General features: G+C 55.9%; 6 protein-coding genes across 6 annotated transcripts; 3 read left to right on the plus strand and 3 right to left on the minus strand.

The window, feature by feature from the left end:
• The first annotated feature begins 340 nt into the window (after positions 1 to 340).
• On the plus strand, positions 341 to 2,694 carry CDEST_04651 (Putative phoD-like phosphatase, metallophosphatase domain, metallo-dependent phosphatase). Its single transcript, XM_062920810.1, has 4 exons — positions 341 to 673; positions 733 to 744; positions 814 to 2,381; positions 2,432 to 2,694. The coding sequence occupies exons 1-4, from the start codon at positions 599 to 601 to the stop codon at positions 2,622 to 2,624; spliced, it is 1,848 nt and encodes a 615-aa protein (XP_062776861.1). The 5' UTR covers positions 341 to 598; the 3' UTR covers positions 2,625 to 2,694.
• A 1,615-nt stretch (positions 2,695 to 4,309) lies between these two features.
• Positions 4,310 to 5,593, minus strand: CDEST_04652 (Putative S-adenosyl-L-methionine-dependent methyltransferase superfamily). The gene is made up of 2 exons (XM_062920811.1): positions 4,875 to 5,593; positions 4,310 to 4,781 (listed from the first exon to the last, which is right to left on the minus strand). Exons 1-2 carry the CDS (start codon positions 5,513 to 5,515, stop codon positions 4,490 to 4,492), a joined length of 933 nt encoding a protein of 310 aa, XP_062776862.1. The 5' UTR covers positions 5,516 to 5,593; the 3' UTR covers positions 4,310 to 4,489.
• A 441-nt stretch (positions 5,594 to 6,034) lies between these two features.
• On the minus strand, positions 6,035 to 8,250 carry CDEST_04653 (uncharacterized protein). Its single transcript, XM_062920812.1, has one exon. The coding sequence runs from the start codon at positions 8,021 to 8,023 to the stop codon at positions 6,155 to 6,157; it is 1,869 nt and encodes a 622-aa protein (XP_062776863.1). The 5' UTR covers positions 8,024 to 8,250; the 3' UTR covers positions 6,035 to 6,154.
• Positions 8,251 to 8,391: 141 nt separating this feature from the next.
• Positions 8,392 to 9,462, minus strand: CDEST_04654 (uncharacterized protein; the record flags this gene model as incomplete). Its single annotated transcript, XM_062920813.1, has 1 exon — positions 8,392 to 9,462. One exon carries the CDS (start codon positions 9,460 to 9,462, stop codon positions 8,392 to 8,394), a length of 1,071 nt encoding a protein of 356 aa, XP_062776864.1.
• Positions 9,463 to 11,313: 1,851 nt separating this feature from the next.
• Positions 11,314 to 13,887, plus strand: CDEST_04655 (Putative TauD/TfdA-like domain, gamma-butyrobetaine hydroxylase-like, trimethyllysine dioxygenase). The gene is made up of 10 exons (XM_062920814.1): positions 11,314 to 11,469; positions 11,577 to 11,759; positions 11,901 to 11,918; positions 11,994 to 12,060; positions 12,166 to 12,226; positions 12,287 to 12,374; positions 12,427 to 12,535; positions 12,594 to 13,215; positions 13,274 to 13,345; positions 13,407 to 13,887. The coding sequence occupies exons 1-10, from the start codon at positions 11,432 to 11,434 to the stop codon at positions 13,484 to 13,486; spliced, it is 1,338 nt and encodes a 445-aa protein (XP_062776865.1). The 5' UTR covers positions 11,314 to 11,431; the 3' UTR covers positions 13,487 to 13,887.
• A 352-nt stretch (positions 13,888 to 14,239) lies between these two features.
• Positions 14,240 to 15,863, plus strand: CDEST_04656 (Putative short-chain dehydrogenase/reductase SDR, NAD(P)-binding domain superfamily). Its single transcript, XM_062920815.1, has 4 exons — positions 14,240 to 14,710; positions 14,773 to 15,156; positions 15,210 to 15,342; positions 15,397 to 15,863. Exons 1-4 carry the CDS (start codon positions 14,347 to 14,349, stop codon positions 15,509 to 15,511), a joined length of 996 nt encoding a protein of 331 aa, XP_062776866.1. The 5' UTR covers positions 14,240 to 14,346; the 3' UTR covers positions 15,512 to 15,863.
• Positions 15,864 to 15,986: the final 123 nt, after the last annotated feature.

A 15,986-nucleotide genomic window follows, 5' to 3' on the forward strand; every position in this document is an offset into this window, starting at 1 on the left:
TGGCGCCTGCTAAAGGTAAGGTAGCCCCTTCGGCCCCCTTGGCCCTTGAGGGGATGATGCACGGACCAGCCCGGCCGAACGTAGCGGACAGAAGCTCCCTCTCCACAGATACCTACATACCCAGGTCAGGTGGGTAGGTAGTTTGGAATACGTACCATGCTTTCTATCTGCAAGGTGGCCCCATTCAAGAGCTTACTGATGAGCGAGCTCCATCGTCACCAGCCACGCTCACATGTCGCACCTCCCAAGTGGCTTATTATCGCGCGTTAGTGTTTCGGCGCGTATGGGGCCTTTCATTAATCAGTGACCTCATCTCTCCTTGAGGTCTGCTAAGCTATCACGTCACGTCTGGCAAAGCTTCCACCTCATACTTACCTACCTAATTTTAGAGGGCAGACTCACAGACTGCTCCTTCTATCAAACTTTCTTTCTTGCATTTATCGACTTTCTGCTGCAAGGGGAGTAGCCCCTTCTCTTTTTAACCGACGCTCCCTACCTTACATAAATCTCCTTTCCGCCACCTACATCCAACAGGGATTTCTCTGCTTTACACCTACCGATCTACTTATCCGCTCCAACGGAGCCACCGCACAGCGTCATGACGATTCAGACGCGCATAGCAACTACCTCTTCGATTGCTCTGAGAGCGGTCTCATACCTCTTTCTGAGATGGGTAAGTTATTGCAGTATCAACGTTTGCAATTGGATACTAATTATTGGACACAACTCTAGTTTCCGGGTCCCGTAAGTTCCACTTATTCCTGAACACTCATTCAACAAACCTGGCTGGCGCGTATGCTGATCATGGTGTAGGCTGCTGTACCCTTGAGCATCTTTGCGCTTTTTGCAGTCTTTGCACCTTCCTTCGTCTCAGGATACATCAGTGAACCAAAGTACGATGTTGTGGAGGAGGACGTCAATGTCACTGTGAAAGAGCACATCTCGGAAGGTGAACCAGTCAACGACTATGTCGCTACTCAGGAGGTCCGGATCGAAGAGACCCTTACCGTCAAGGACAAGGCCAGTCCGTGGAAGACCCTTCTTTTTGGAACGCCTAGCTCTACCAGCCCTGTTCTTTCGGCTCTCACATTCCTAACCAATGTCATCTTGGTTGCGATGACTGCCGACTTCCTCCTACGCGTTCGTCACTATCATCCAGTCGACAATTTGTCATTTGTGCGTCTCGGCTACGTCTCACCTACCGAAGCCAAATTCGTTTTGCGCGAGCCCGATCAGACCAAGATGCCTGTTACCCTGGAGATTCACATCAAAGATCCGCAGCCACCGTTCGACAACCCTCTTTGGCAAGTTGGTGGGGGAATGAGATACACGGAAAACACAACGGATTTCACCACGACGCTCACCATCCCCCTGAAGCACTCGCAGCAGAGAATTTACGAGTGGCGTACCTCCAACAATCACAGCGGCGAGTTCGTTGCGCCTCCGAGAGCGGGTCAGATGTCGACCTTCGCGGACAACAAGTTCACCTTCCTCTCGACGTCGTGCATCCTTCCTCGGTTCCCTTACAACCCCTTCGAGCATCCTCTTGCCATCCCAGGCATGCGACATCTCGCCAATGTGCTGCCGAAGCTCCAGGCGCAGTTCATGTTGTTTCTAGGGGATTTTATCTACATCGATGTTCCCAAGCGTCAGGGCAAGAACGAAGAGGACTATCGCCAAAAATACCGACACGTCTATGCCTCTCCGGACTGGGCTCCCGTTGCGCAGAACCTCAGCTGGATTCATGTGCTTGACGATCATGAGATTGGCAATGACTGGTCGTCCAACACAACGGGCGTGTACCGTGCAGCCATCGAGCCGTGGCATCACTACCAGGAGCTCGCAAACCCCCCTCCAGCGCCTGTTGCCGGAACTAGCAACCTCCGAAGAGAGGGTGCGACTTACTTTGAATTTGTTCAAGGGCCGGCAAGCTTCTTCATGCTCGACACCCGCTCGTACCGATCCGACAACGACCTTCCCTTTGATAGCCCAGAGAAGACTATGTTGGGTGCCCACCAGCTTGAGGATTTCCTTGATTGGCTCAATCGACCAGAACCAAAGGGCGTAAAGTGGAAGATTGTAGCTTCGTCGATCCCACTAACCAAGAACTGGCCGATCAACCGCAAGGACACGTGGGGCGGGTTCTTGTTTGAGCGACGCAAAGTTCTCGAAGCGATGTGGGATGTGGGCGCAAGAGGCGTTGGTGTCATCGTTGTATCGGGCGATCGTCACGAGTTCGCTGCCACCAAATTTCCCCCGCCAGCAGGTGGAAGGTGGCCCGAGACTGCTGCCGCGCACGAGTTCTCGTGCAGTCCTCTGAACCAGTTTGCCTCGCCTCTTCCCAGCTACAGACAAAACGACGATGAGGACATTTCCCTCAAGTAAGTGCTGATGAGGGCGTATCTTATTTCGTTAACTGACTCTTTGCCAGGTACATTCACTCTGGCAACTCTAAGTTCGGCTCTCTCACCATCGAGAACCTTGCCGAGGGGGAACAGAGCAGTCTCAAGTACAGCCTTTACATCGATGGTGAGGTGGCCTGGAATACCATGATTCTATCGCCTCCTCCGGTCAGCAGCGAGAAGACTTCGGCTTCGTTTTGGAACAAGTTGAAGGGAAATTAGATATACAGGATACAAGAGTTAGGGCAAGCACAATGCCTAGGACGAGAGATAAACGGGGAAATATATCTAGAGATTCTTATGCATCTGACACCATTTTTTGTGCGATACCCCTCCAGCAGTCGAGACCGTACATGGATGCCCGCGGTAATGGATCGACAACTGTTAGTACGTTACCACGGTTCTCTAGTTCGAACAATGTGAAACGTAGACTCTTGCTGGGGAGCAGATTTATAATGGTCATGTGTTCACGTTTTTGATATCAGTGAGTTGTCTCAAACGAAGCTTCGGTGACACATGGGGTGCGACCCCGGAATGGGGCCGTGCCGGGCTGCGTGGATCGAACGCATGCGCCGACCGATGCCGCAAGTGTAACTTCCCTTATTGAGCCGGGGCGACCGTTCCGTGGGGCATTCTTCAATCCGCCGGCTACTCAAATTACGGAGCAACCTCAGTACTTAGCAGTTGGGTTCCCGAAAGAGGACGTCGTCATTCAACTCAAAGGACCACTAGAACCGAATACCGGGTCCGGAGGGAGAGTAGCAGCTTCATCAATCAGGGCCACCTGCATACAAAGACGAAACTGGCTCGAGTCTCTCAATACTTTGTCTGAAACTTCAGGAGCAATCATACCGAGAAATCTGAAAATATGGCAAGGTACAAATCGGCTCTAAGACTGACTGTCTGTCTGTCCGTCTGGAAGACGGAAACGTTCAGAAATAGGCAGGTTTCTTCTGGTTATTAGCTGGCTCTAGATACACCGCATATCGAACTACCCAGGTTAAGCAAACTCTCAAAGTTTATGTAAATATGCAGATCTCTCCGACGTATTCCATATCGTTTCCTTCTTGATCCGTGCTAGATGCCTGAGTAAACCCAGATTTTCCGCCACGACCTCGTCGCTGCCGTTGCTGAAGCACACGCACATACTTTGGACGAGGAGCCCTCACGTTCGGCGCGCCGTCCCGACAAGAGCTGTTGGCGAAAGCGCGGCCCACGATGTATCAGGAATGTGGTCCGTATACCCAATGGACGCTTGTATTTGTTCAGCAATGGAACAACCATGACGAAAAGCAGGCCTCGAGCAAAGGGGGAAATGGGTCACTCGACTCCTTTGTACTCGCCCGCATAGAGGAGCATGTTTATCCGGAGGCGTCACTCCGCCACATAATCCTTCAATAACAATCCTAAGAGAATTGAGGATGGTGAGGTTGCAGTAGTCCTCTACGTCTCCGTTGGCTGATACAGACGGTATAGAATTTTCGGTTACCCAAAATCCAGTGAGAATCAGAGTCATTCGGCCGGCCATGGTAGCCACCCAAATTTCTTTGCATCATGAGCACAACAATGGGGCCATAGATAGATAGAGATGTAGAGAGAAATTGTACGGTAGAATCCCACCAATTCTAGCTCCTACACGCCCCGGATAGCTGGCGCCGACTCATTCAACAAGACCATGTTCCACGGCGCGCGCTGGAATCACTCGGCCAACCTGAAGGACAAGAAGGTCGTGGTGCTGGAGGAAGGAGCATCGGCGACACATTTCGTTTTCGTGTTGGTCAAGAACGCCGGCCCTCGGGCAGGGCGACACAGCTGATCAATGGCGCGCAATGGTGTGCGAAGCGGGTGAGTGACTGAACCGTGGGTGAAAGAACTATGGACTAGCTAACGATCCCATAAGGGAAACCAGACGTATTCCACCACCTGGAAGCTCATGATGAGGCCTTGTCCATGAGCTTGGATAGAAACAGCACCACTGTGAAAGAAATTGTATACAAATTAGCTATCCTACGTCTTGTGACGGATTCTGCATCGTTAAATCGCACGACTGAGCAAAAGAAAAGAAGAAGAAAAAAAAGGGGGGGACTTCATGACGGCCGTTGTCCCCAGTTCCAAAAGTAATCGAACCCGATCCGGACGCCGTTCTGGTCGATATCCTGTTCCATCTCCCTCTCGATGCGACTGACGTCTTCCATCGTCTGAACCGTCTCCTCACCGCCGTCCTCGACCACCGCTGCTAACGCCGGCTTGACCAGCCGGACGAGCGCCGTCGACGCCTTTTGCTGGATCGACTCGTCCGCCGCCCACGAGCTCCATACTCTTTGCTCGCAGTTCCGGAAGCCGAGGCCCCGGAGCTTCTTCAAGAGAGCCGCGGGCATCCTGCGACCCACATATTAGCCAGCGGAGCGTTGTTGGATCGGCACGCGGGCAGGGAGGACGCGTTGGTCATACAGCGCGAGGAGGCCGACTCACAGACTGTCCCGTCCGACCCTCGCGTCGTGCTTCACGCAAGCCCACCAGAACTCCTCGTACGCCCTGCTCGGCGGGAACGCCCTGATGAACACATCTCCCGTGTCCTCCCACAGAAGCCAGCCGCCCGGCTTCAAGAGGTCGTACAGGTTCGCCAGGACCGCGTCCCAATCCCCAGCCTTCAACCCTAGCGCGAGTAGCCTCACGTGGACGAGATCGAAGGTGCCCTGTAGCTCTGGGGGGAACGGCTCTAGCACGTTTTGCTCCAGGAAGTCCAGCCGCGGCTGCTCCGGCCGCAGGGGCGGGGATGAGGGCGGCGGCGGGATCGGCGGCGTCGGCGGGCGCGGCGGGAACTTGAACTTGTCGAGGTCGAAGCCGAACAGCTCCGAGTGCGGCGGGAGGTCTTCGACGAGGGAGGTCAGCCAGACGCCGCTGCCCGTTGCGACATCGGCGATCCGGGGGCGGTCCTGGGACTGGAGGGACGAGAGGATATGAGGCGGGAGGAGGTCGATGGTGAGAGGGGTCCAGATGTTGAAGTGGTTATAGGCGAGGCGCTCGAGCTCGTCGTCAACGCAGCCGCGGTTGAGGTTGTAGATGGTGTTAGTCCAGGAGGCCATGGAGGCATCAGGGGCGTGCTGTGTCATGTTAGATTCGCTGTCGCGTCCTTAGGTGATCGATCTGCTTTGATGTTGGTCTATGTCACGATTACCAAGTGATGCGGATGCTTCAGAAACACACTTTTAGTCCTCTCAGAGCTCGGGAGTTGCATTCTACTTATAAACATGAACTGCAGTCTGTGGAATGGCCGAAAGTCGGCAAGGTTAATGACGACACAACCATCAAGCCCGCCGGTTTCTTGCCTTATTCTTTCATGCATGAGATGGTTCTCGGCAGATGTGAAAGGAGCGTTCCCATGATTGGACAGTCAGAGCAGAGTACCTGTAAGAGATATCAATGTGTAAGTTAGTCCGAACATCCCGACGTGCCGGAGGATGCTCTGGGCCCCATCCCAACCCAGGCCTTGGACCAGCGCATCGACTAACCCCCCCTCTCATCGCAACTTTAATCTCCAATCTTCGACCCCTCTCTTCATGGAACACCCCTAGGCCAGGGACTGGTGAAGCGAAACGGTGGATCATGCGCGGCATAGGTTCCGGTGTTTTGTTCCGCCAACCCAGCCTCGGAGTTGGGCACACAACAGAGGGGAAATGTATTGTTGACGAAGTTGCATTTTATTATTCGAATCCCAGGATCTGTTTCATTGCCCATCTTCCTTTCCATGATCACTCTGACCAGCTGGACCTTGGAGAAATCTCCACTCCGCTGTTCAAGGAACTCCAACGAGACGACGTGCTGCTCCGTCTTGCCTCGCTAGAGTCCTCAACGACGATGCCACTGTCGCGCTTGTACTGAGATTCATCACGAGGCTTCGGTGGCTCTTCGCAGTTCGTCTCTTTCAGAAGGACTCCAAAGACTCTAGCGTTCCCACTCTCGAGATCCACCAACTGGCTGTTCGCGAGGATGTACCTCGGTACGATCACGAGGTTGACGACGGGATTGGTGCTCAGTTTCTCGATCGAGGGGAACTTGAAAGTCATGCCAGTCATATTTTGGAGAAAGCCTCTTTTCTGCCCTGCCTGCTGCACCCCGGGGTGGTCTATATCCTCGAACCTCAGTGCGCCGGAAGACGGACGAGGCAAGGGATCAGGAACGGCGAGAGTTTCATGACGCACCTCGGCCTCGCTGGGCTGCGCGGCAGCGGTAGAGGCGTTGTTCGTGGGAGGCGATTCGGGTACCACACGAACACCATGGGGTCCGTGGGCGGCTCCGCGATTCCTTTGGGGTTGCGGCCTTGGGCCATGCAAGTTTGGTATGGAGTGGCTGGTCTGCTGGCCACTGGGCAGGTAACGACCCGATGTGGCCCAGGCTGGGGAAAATGGCCCCTCCCTAGCGGGTGCCGGGCTCTGGTCGGCTGCTTTCTGGATCCTCAAAGGGGCAACTGTCAGACCAGCGGGCTGGCCAAGATTAGCCCACGCCGACCCGGACGGCGTTGTCGCCGGCAGTTGGGAGGTTCTCACATGCACGGATTGCCGGGTACCGGAGTCCAAACTAGTCGACCTGATCGAGGCGGAACGCGGCTCTTGCCCGATGCCACCCTGGCGGCTCTGGGTTTCCGGAGAGCACCGGACTCTGTCGGCCGGTTCGGCGGTCCTACCAGACGGCCCGTCTCCGGCGACTGTCGTCTGATGGGTCTCTCTCGAGACCTGCCGACCCTCGCGGTGTAGTGGGCGTGGCCCGTCGAAGCTGTGGCTTCGCTGACCAGTATATGACTCGACGGGGGTCCGCTGAACGCTAGATTGACGCTGTATTGAGGGGCTCACTTGGTCTGTTTTCGGCTTAGGTTCTGGTGGTGGCTGCCTCCGTCTCTGTCCGGGCACCAAAGCGGTTGGCACTCGATGGGGAGCCGCATCCCCGAGATCGGCTAGAGGCCTGAATTTGAGAGGGGCAGGCGGCCGTTGCTCTCGTTGCTGATGAGAGGAATATTGCTGCGGCTGTTGTTGTTCTCGTTGCGGCTGTTCTTCATGTTGAAACCGGCTCTGCGGGGGCGGCTGTGGCCGTATATGAGACAGCGTGGGAGGTTCTTGCGGAGGTTGCTGGTGTTGATGATGATGATGCTGCTGCTGCTGTTGGTGACGGTATTCCCGTTGATGCTCCTGACGCTGCTGATGCTGGTTCCGCGTGGCATACTGACTCTGCTGGCTCTGCTGGCCTGGCTGAGTCTCAGTCGGTTGATTCTGCTGCTGGTAACTGATCGGTAACACTATAGAATGGCCCCCGACCTGCGGCACCAACGGCGCCGTCACCGTCGTGGCGATGCCCGTCAGCGGCAGCGGAGGGGGCGTCACGCCCTCGGCAACGCACCGGGTGTGGCCCCGGCAGTAGCGGACCAGGTGCCCGACCATCCAGAGCCCCAAGAGAGCGCAGACGACACCGGCGAAGGAGATGGCCAGGTTCTCGGGGATGGGCGCCTTGACGCCGATGCTGTAGACGAGGGCGATGACGGTGAAGATGATGAGAACGAAGGCCGTGGCCAGCGGGAGGATGACGAAGGTGCAATCGTGGATGGCGCGGTCTGGCGTCGGCGGGGGCATCTTGTGACGTGGCTGCTTCCAGGGACATTCGCTCCAAGGCGTTTGAAGCCAACTCGACTTGAGAGATGGGGATGCTTGGCCTTACCCCCGGGTGAGTTCATGGGCCGTTGATATACACCAGATACCAAACTCATACGTCTTGACGGAGCCGAGTGACACGACCTTGAAGACGCGAGAAGACTTTAGCCAGCATGAGCAGGCAGACGAACTCTTGATCCCATTCTAGACCCCCAAGGCCTTAGTACTATACAGGGCGTGTCTCAACTCTCCATAAAAGACATGCACGACGAGATGCATATACACACAAAGAAGACAGTAAGACAGCTGTCTGGGGAAAGATACGCGATCCCCAACACCCAAGGCTCTCCTCATGGACGCCGGTAGGGCTCGTAGTGGGATCGCGGCCTCCTAGCCTCCCCCTCTGGCCGTACGTTCCAAACGCTGAAGGAAACGGGCGTGGCGGGGAGCTCGACGGGGACGGTGTCTCCTATGGACTCCGGGCTGTAGTGCCTGAAGGCCGAGTGCTTCGGTGGCGCCTTCATCTCCATCGTATAGGCCGGCGGCGGTGAGTTGTACTGCGGCAGGGTCACGTCTTGCTCGGAACCCTGTTCGCGGAGTTGCTGCCAGCGCCGGAGGAACCGTACGGCGGCAACTTTTTCGGAGATGGAGCGCCGCTTGAGCCAGAGGAGACACGTCAGCCCGGCGACCGAGGCAACGGCGGCGACGGTGGTGCCTGCGATGATGCCCCCTGAAATCACATTTCCGGCGGGGGCGGCTGCAGCGGGTGTTGTCTCTGATGGTCCAGTGGGCGAGGGTGTTGGATGCTCCTGGCCCAGGCTGGCTGATGGCGGCGACACCGTAGGAATCCTCTCGGAGGGTGTCGTAGTCGTTGCTGCCTGCGTCGCGGTCTGCGTTCTTGGTGTCGCGGTCTTTGTCCCTGTTGTAGGCGAGACCGAAGCGCTGGTCTGAGACTTCTGGTCCCTAACCAAGACGCAGGCAGAACCGCTTTGACAGGTGTAGCCGAATGGACAACACCGACTACCGCACGAAGGCAACGATTCCATCAATTTGGTGGTGTGAATGGGGCTCGCGGGGTTTTTGATGATGTCCTGCGCGGTGATGTCGCAGATGATGGGCGAGATGGTATCGCATGACGCTCCCTCCGGACAGCAGAGGGCCGTGGTCTTCTCTGCCAGGACCAGACAAGTTGTGTCGCTGGGACAGCAGAAGTAGTCTGCCATGCCATTGCCGCAGGCATTGTATCCCTTGATTGGGCAGCTGGCGTTCGGCCGTATTGTCCTTGGTGTAAGTTGGCGTGTTTCGTAGGTTTCGAATGTTGGCCGTGACTGGGGCACGACTTCAAGGGCGCAGGCCAGATGATCACGGCAAATGAGCCATGCAACGAAGCATAACCGTCGCCAACTCATTTCCGAGGTCATTGTCTTGATGACAATAATTAGGCAAAAAATATCGAAATAAAGAGAGCACGGCAGAAAAGAAAGTGTTACCAAGTACACAAGACCATCATGATGTAACTCAGGAAAACGCCACTGGGCGAGATCAGGTCCAGCGGTCATTCTAGTATATCAATATCTCGTCCTCTCCTCTAGTTTGCCCCCTTGCGACCTTCGACTTCGAAGACGAAACGACACTGTTGGTTCCAAATTCTCGTTGGACCAACCGTAGGCCAGACTCTGCCGCGAACGATGGGTTTGATGCTTTGCGAAGGCCCATCGCAACTGCTCGTCGCCAAGCGCAGCCAATCAGACGAGTCGTCTACGCGCGACACAAGCAACCAACGGCCAACGGCCAACATCAGCCCGCAGGAGACGAGACAGCAAAGAGGGCGGGCAGGCATCTGAACCATTGTGTCGGTGCCGTCTGGGTCATATGAGTGGACAGGCAAGCAAAAGGAGAGGGCGCACCATGCCCGGTTGGGCTACTTCGACGGACGAGCCGACAAACAGTGGGAGAGAGTGAGATGCCGGCTGCTCTTGCGGCGCTTGTTTTTCTTCTTCCGAGGACCAGGGGAGACGTTTTCGTTTACCACGATGCAGGTCCCAGAATTCGGGTGGATGTCGATGAGGAAGGAGAGACAGCCGCAGACCCGGGGGAACGGACCAGGCGGTTATTTCACTGGAGCTGGACAAGCTTGGCGTGTGCCTGGTTTGGAGGCAGGCCAGGGCCTCGAAGAGCGGTCTGGAGGAGACAACCAGACGCAGTAGGCGAAGCGAGCCATACTTGACGGCCTGGCGAGCATGGCAGTGACGGCAACGCCAGAGGAGGAAACGCCGTACAGATCGGCAAAGAGACAAGGGAGCTGGGAGCTGGTGGGTTGGATCTTGGCGGATGCTGCCAAACGGAAGTGGATGAAGCCCAAAGAAAGCAGTTGAGACACACTATGCCGAATTAAGGACCGCATGCTCCATCGACAGCCTCTATTGCACCGAGAGGCAAACAGCTTGAGGGCATAGGGACATAGTGACGGATCTCGCGATGCATCATCGCCATGGTGCCATGTTGGGGGCCGAGACCTGCTCTGGATGCACTCGGACTGTTCTGACTATTGACTGCCGGTTCTTGTTTGTGTGGCAATGCTAGATGAGGGTAAATGGGCTCGAAAGTGTAGAAGCTGACCGTGACGACTGGGACCAAGCCCGGCGACGATATCCGTGTGTCACCCCGAGACAATCCTGGTGGACACGAACCCCCAACGGGGCGTCTTGCCGAGGTACTCGCCGGTGAGGTAGGCCGACTCCGGTGACACACGGCTTTGACTCTTCTCCCGTGTTGTGGCAGTTGGACGTCCCAGCGATTTGCATCCGCAGTTGCCGAACGAGGCGACGTATCTCTCTGTCCAGCCAAGAAGGTAGTGGTGCATTTGATAGTAGCCGTTTTCCCAGGTCGAGACGACGGTTCAGCGCCCGACCAGTCTTTGTCCCGTTTTTTCAGACTCCTGAAAGACACCATGAGTCGACACAAGGGCAAGCTAGACAAGGCTTCGTTGTCCCCGAAGAGTCGACGCGACAAGACAACAAAGAGGGTTGCAGGGATTGACTGATGGACGGATGAATGGATGCTGTGTCGGATCATCGGCTGATGTCAGTGGGAAAGGAAGGACAGAAAGAGAGGAGCAACAGCACATCTTGGGCGTTTTCCAGAACATCTGGAGGGGCAGAGGCAGAGGCAGAGTGGGCCCCCGTAGGTACCCAATCCCCGTCTATTACCCCCCGATCCCAAGAGCCCGTCTCGTTTCTCAAAACGACAACCTGGAACCCCCCCAAAAGACATCCCGGTCAAACTCTTTCCTTCTCCCCTTGACCAACTTTGCCCTTCCGTCTTACAGAGTTCCCTCCTACATACGCATCCCTCCAAAAATAGCCCATTGTAAACAACCCCATTGCAGGAATGCTTCATCTGAGGAACATCGGCTCCCGAGCCGCCAGGTATGTGCAGTATGCGTTCTGATTCGCAGTCAACAACAAAAAAGAAATACTCTCTCAAAAAGTGACACGTGAAGGTCTCACACTCTATTCTCTTCCCCCTCCTCTAGGCGCGCCACTGCATTCGGAGCAGCAACTCCACCCCGCATCAGGGCCTCCTTTCCTTCCGGTCCTGCAAGGCATCTCTCCGCATCCGTTGCTTCCCAGTCCCGGCAGTTGAATGTGAAGATCGCCACGGACGGTATTCAAGTTGATGATCTGGCCGACGGTTCCCCTGCCCGTAGATCGACGCTGTAAGTCGGCCGCCTTTACCCTGCTTCTCCCCCGGCTCCGGGTGACCGGCGGCCCTCATTAGGACGTGTTGGCCTCACACACGCACACTCACTCGCTCCCTCGTGGGACATCTCAGCTAACACGTAAACCCCCTCATGTAGCCCGCACTTTTGGTTAAGGTATGTATGCGACACGAGTTATCTGTAAACACACACAAGAAATCCGTTTCGATTGACATTTCCCCTCCCGTCCAGAGACAATTGCCGTTGCAGACAGTGCGTGAATCAAGACACATCGCAAAGAAACTTCGACACATATTCCGTACGCCACTCCTCGTCCTTTCTTCTTCTTCTTCTTTTTCTTCTTCTTGTCTTGCTGCAACCTTGAAACCCTTCTCGCTCTCTGACAGCAAGCATAAAATTGTAGATCAGTGAAGATGTTCGTCCTTCCGACATCAAGTCGGAAAAAGAAGGGATCCGTGTGACTTGTAAGTCGCCTTTGAATGATTTCCCATGCCTCGAACCTACCAGCTGACTCGGTGTCTCAGGGAAGCAAGACGGTCACAAGAGTTTCTATCCTTGGCACTTCGTCAAGCATTACCTGCAGAATGACCACCGCAGCCCGGAGCAAGTAAAGTAAGGAGGGCTCCTCGTTAGTCTAAAGGTTCATCGCCGCTGACATCCCCAGCTACCACTTTTGGGGCTCCGATATTGGCAGCAGACGCCCCGTCGTCGACTACAACCACCTCATGGCCTCGGAGGATGAATCGGGCATCGCCAAGTTGACCAATCTCATCGTAAGAAATCGCCGTGTTCGTACAGATATACAAGCAGTGGCCGACTGACTTCTGGCAGCGCGAGTATGGCTTTGCTTTTGTCGATGGGACTCCCTTCGAGACCCCCGAGCCGACCCAGCGTGTTTTGGAAAAGATCGCCTTCATCCGTGAGACGCACTACGGTGGCTTCTACGACTTCATCCCCGACCTCGCCATGGCCGACACTGCCTACACCAACATCGCCCTCCCGGCCCACACGGACACTACCTACTTCACGGACCCGGCCGGCCTGCAGGCCTTCCATATGCTCTCCCACGAGGCCCCGCCGGGGCAGGAGCCGCCCAAAGACGGCAAGCTGGGAGGAGAGTCGCTGCTCGTCGACGCCTTCCACGCCGCCCGCATCTTACTGAAAGAGGACCCCAAGGCGTATGCCATATTGTCGAAGGTGCGCCTGCCATGGCACGCAAGCGGCAACAAAGGCATCACAATCTCCCCCGACAGGCGTTACCCCGTGCTCGAGGTCGACCAGGAAACGGGCCAGCTGCAACGGGTGCGGTGGAACAACGACGATCGTGGGGTTGTGCCCTTCACCGAGGACGTTTCCCCAACCGAGTGGTATGCGGCAGCCCGCAAGTGGGATGCCATCCTCCGGCGGCGTGACGTCGAGTACTGGGTACAGTTGAAGCCTGGTCAAGTTTTGAGTGAGTAGAGGCCATTTCCGCGTCCGTCGATGGGTGTGGCTAACACCGAGACTTTTAGTTTTTGACAACTGGCGAGTGATGCACGGCCGAAGTGCTTTCGAGGGGAGAAGACGCATTGCCGGTGCCTATAGTGAGTCCCCAATGACGCATCCCGTCGAGTGAGTGAGCGGCTGCTGAACAGGTTCTGCCAGTCAACCGAGATGATTTCATCTCTCGCTGGAGAAACACAAACTTCCCCCGCGAGCATGTCCTAAACCAGGTTGTGGGCTGAAGAGGAAGGAAAAGACGAGAAGGCGAAGAAGAAGTATAGGAAAGCATGACGAGGCGCATGAGGTATTGAGTTTTCGCAGAAAGTTGTGTCTGGCGCATAGCGTGGAAGAGGGTGCAATGTTACAAAACGAAGGCGGGAAAACATTGTGTATTGAATCGCGCCGTCGTGTTGGCTGGGCTGTCTCTTCTCTGGCGGGACTTGTGCGTGTGTGTGCCTGCATTCCCCTGTATCTAAGCGGCTGTAAGTTGAAGCGCGCCAGTCGAGTCGAGGCGGAGATCGCCCTAAACCCCGGATGGCCCCGCGATTCAGGTTTCCCCAGGTCCCTGGCACACTGAGCATTCCGTGATAAAATGTCGTTTCGCATGTTGGATATGGCCCGATCTGGAGTAATACCACCCGAGTAGCCCCAAGACGACCCCCGTGGCATTGACATTGGCACCAACTCCCCCCACACACCCCCCGGCGGCGCCCGAGGGGTGAAGAAACACATGCGACACATGCAAAAGGCCCCCCAAGGGGGAACTTCTCTAGTGCTGTCCGTACATCCGTCTTCAGGGTCAATGACGGGCCATGATGCTCATTGAGACACGCCCACAATCCGATCTAGCGCCTAGCGGCAAGGCATCCGCGTCACCTCGCTCGAGATTGTGCCGGCGCATGAACCAGGGGAGCCATAGCCGCGGCGCGCCGGTTATGCTAGTATTAGTATTGGTCCCTCCCTCGCCGCCCCGTTGAATCATCGTCGCGTGAGATCCTCAGTATTATAGGGTGCGGTGAAGCTTTTCTCCCTAGAACCCTGTCGCGCGTTTGTCCAAAAAAGAAAGGGCCTGGTGCGGCATATTCTCCTTGCCGTCGATATAATGTTCGGCTCCATCCTCCGTGCTGTCGTCTCGCGGCCTCGAGTCATCGCTTGTGTCCCCCGTGTCGCGACCGCCAGCCGAACCGCCAGATTCCAGCCCTTCTCGACGACCATCGTAACCATGGCAGACATGAATGACGGCGCTTTCAAGCACGACGCCACCGTGCCCCCATCCAGCAACCGTGTGCTGCCCTTGTTCTCCCTCAAGGGCAAGACGGCCATCGTCTCTGGCGCGGGCGCCGGCATTGGCCTGCAAATCGCCCACGCCTACGCCGAGGCCGGTGCCAACGTCGCCATCTGGTACAACAGCAACAAGAAGGCTCTGGACCGCGCTGCCGAGATCGAGAAGGAGTACGGTGTCAAATGTACGTACGTCGAGGTGGCCCAGAGACTTGGTGTTCCTTCGCTAACATGCTAACCACCATAGGCAAGGCGTACCAGGTCAATGTCACCTCCCACCAGGAGATCCAGGAGTCCGTCCAGCAGATTGTGTCTGAATTTAACGGACGTCTTGATATCTTCGTTGCCAACTCGGGCATTGCATGGGAAGAAGGCCCCTTGATCGACGGCCCAATGGATGTCGCTGACAGAGTCATGGCCGTCAACGTCAACGGCACCATCTACTGCGCCCAGGTTGCCGGTGAGCACTTCCGCCGCCAGAAGAAGGAGGGCACGACGCTCGACGGTAAGAAGCTCGAGGGCTTCACCTACGGCAGCTTCATCGCGACGGCCAGCATGAGTGCCCACATCGTCAATGTGCCGCAGTCGCAGTCGGTGTACAATTCGTCCAAGGCGGCCGTCATCCACCTGTGTAAGTTCAGTACTACGGGCTGTTTGGGCGACTTCAGCTGATACATTAACTAGGCAAGAGTTTGGCCGTCGAATGGGTTGGTTTTGCCCGCGTCAATACAGTCTCGCCCGGATACATCAAGACGGAGATTTCGGCTTTCGCCGGAGCCGAGGCCAAGAAGCAATGGAAGGATAAGACTCCCATGGGGTGAGTAGATGCCCATGGCGCTGATGAGAAAAGTTCCGTGCTGACCAAAAGTAGACGCGAGGGAGAACCCGGCGAGCTCAAGGGCGCGTATCTTTACCTCGCCTCGGATGCGGCCTCGTACACCACCGGTTGCGATCTGGTCGTCGACGGAGGATACTGCTTGCCTTGAAGAAACGGAGGATGATACCCCTTAGAGATGGAGGATGATGGAGAACGCCATGGCGGCGACCCTGCAAGGCCTTCCTGGATGCTACTTGGTGGGCCGAAAAGCTGAGCAAGAACTTTTGGTTGTTAGTCGGATCGTCGGCTCAGAGGCTGTAGCGACAGTTGAACACGAGCCATGTCGAGGGCGAGTTCGGATTCAGAAGTGGTCAGAAACTGACTGAAGACGCGATCAATTGGTAGTCGATGAACTCCAGTACCTACATAGATATGCGGAGGTAGGAGAGAAGCCAGAAGCACACGATGGATGACAACAGAGATGATCCAACCAACGCACAGCTTTCCTTGCTGTCCAGAACGGGTCTCACAAAGTAATCTTGCATGCATTATTGATGACAAGTCTGGAGTAGGGTCGAATTGTGTCCAATGCGCGTCGTTATATTTCTTGCTGGCTGCCCATCGAGAAGCAAAGTGGAAAAAGA

This window comes from Colletotrichum destructivum, chromosome 3, assembly GCF_034447905.1.
Source record: "Colletotrichum destructivum chromosome 3, complete sequence".
Lineage (NCBI taxonomy): Eukaryota > Fungi > Ascomycota > Sordariomycetes > Glomerellales > Glomerellaceae > Colletotrichum > Colletotrichum destructivum.

Bases quoted from the DNA above. Each gene is read 5' to 3' on its own strand.
- CDEST_04651 (XM_062920810.1), top strand. From the start codon at position 599: ATGACGATTCAGACGCGCATAGCAACTACCTCTTCGATTGCTCTGAGA. The intron at 2,382-2,431 runs GTAAGTGCTGAT...ACTCTTTGCCAG, and splicing joins GATGAGGACATTTCCCTCAA to GTACATTCACTCTGGCAACT.
- CDEST_04652 (XM_062920811.1), bottom strand. From the start codon at position 5,515: ATGACACAGCACGCCCCTGATGCCTCCATGGCCTCCTGGACTAACACC. The intron at 4,782-4,874 runs GTGAGTCGGCCT...TGTGGGTCGCAG, and splicing joins AGGGTCGGACGGGACAGTCT to GATGCCCGCGGCTCTCTTGA.
- CDEST_04653 (XM_062920812.1), bottom strand. From the start codon at position 8,023: ATGCCCCCGCCGACGCCAGACCGCGCCATCCACGATTGCACCTTCGTC.
- CDEST_04655 (XM_062920814.1), top strand. From the start codon at position 11,432: ATGCTTCATCTGAGGAACATCGGCTCCCGAGCCGCCAG. The intron at 12,061-12,165 runs GTACGCCACTCC...ATAAAATTGTAG, and splicing joins GAAACTTCGACACATATTCC to ATCAGTGAAGATGTTCGTCC. The intron at 12,536-12,593 runs GTAAGAAATCGC...GACTTCTGGCAG, and splicing joins CCAAGTTGACCAATCTCATC to CGCGAGTATGGCTTTGCTTT.
- CDEST_04656 (XM_062920815.1), top strand. From the start codon at position 14,347: ATGTTCGGCTCCATCCTCCGTGCTGTCGTCTCGCGGCCTCGAGTCATC. The intron at 14,711-14,772 runs GTACGTACGTCG...TAACCACCATAG, and splicing joins GAAGGAGTACGGTGTCAAAT to GCAAGGCGTACCAGGTCAAT. The intron at 15,343-15,396 runs GTGAGTAGATGC...GACCAAAAGTAG, and splicing joins AAGGATAAGACTCCCATGGG to ACGCGAGGGAGAACCCGGCG.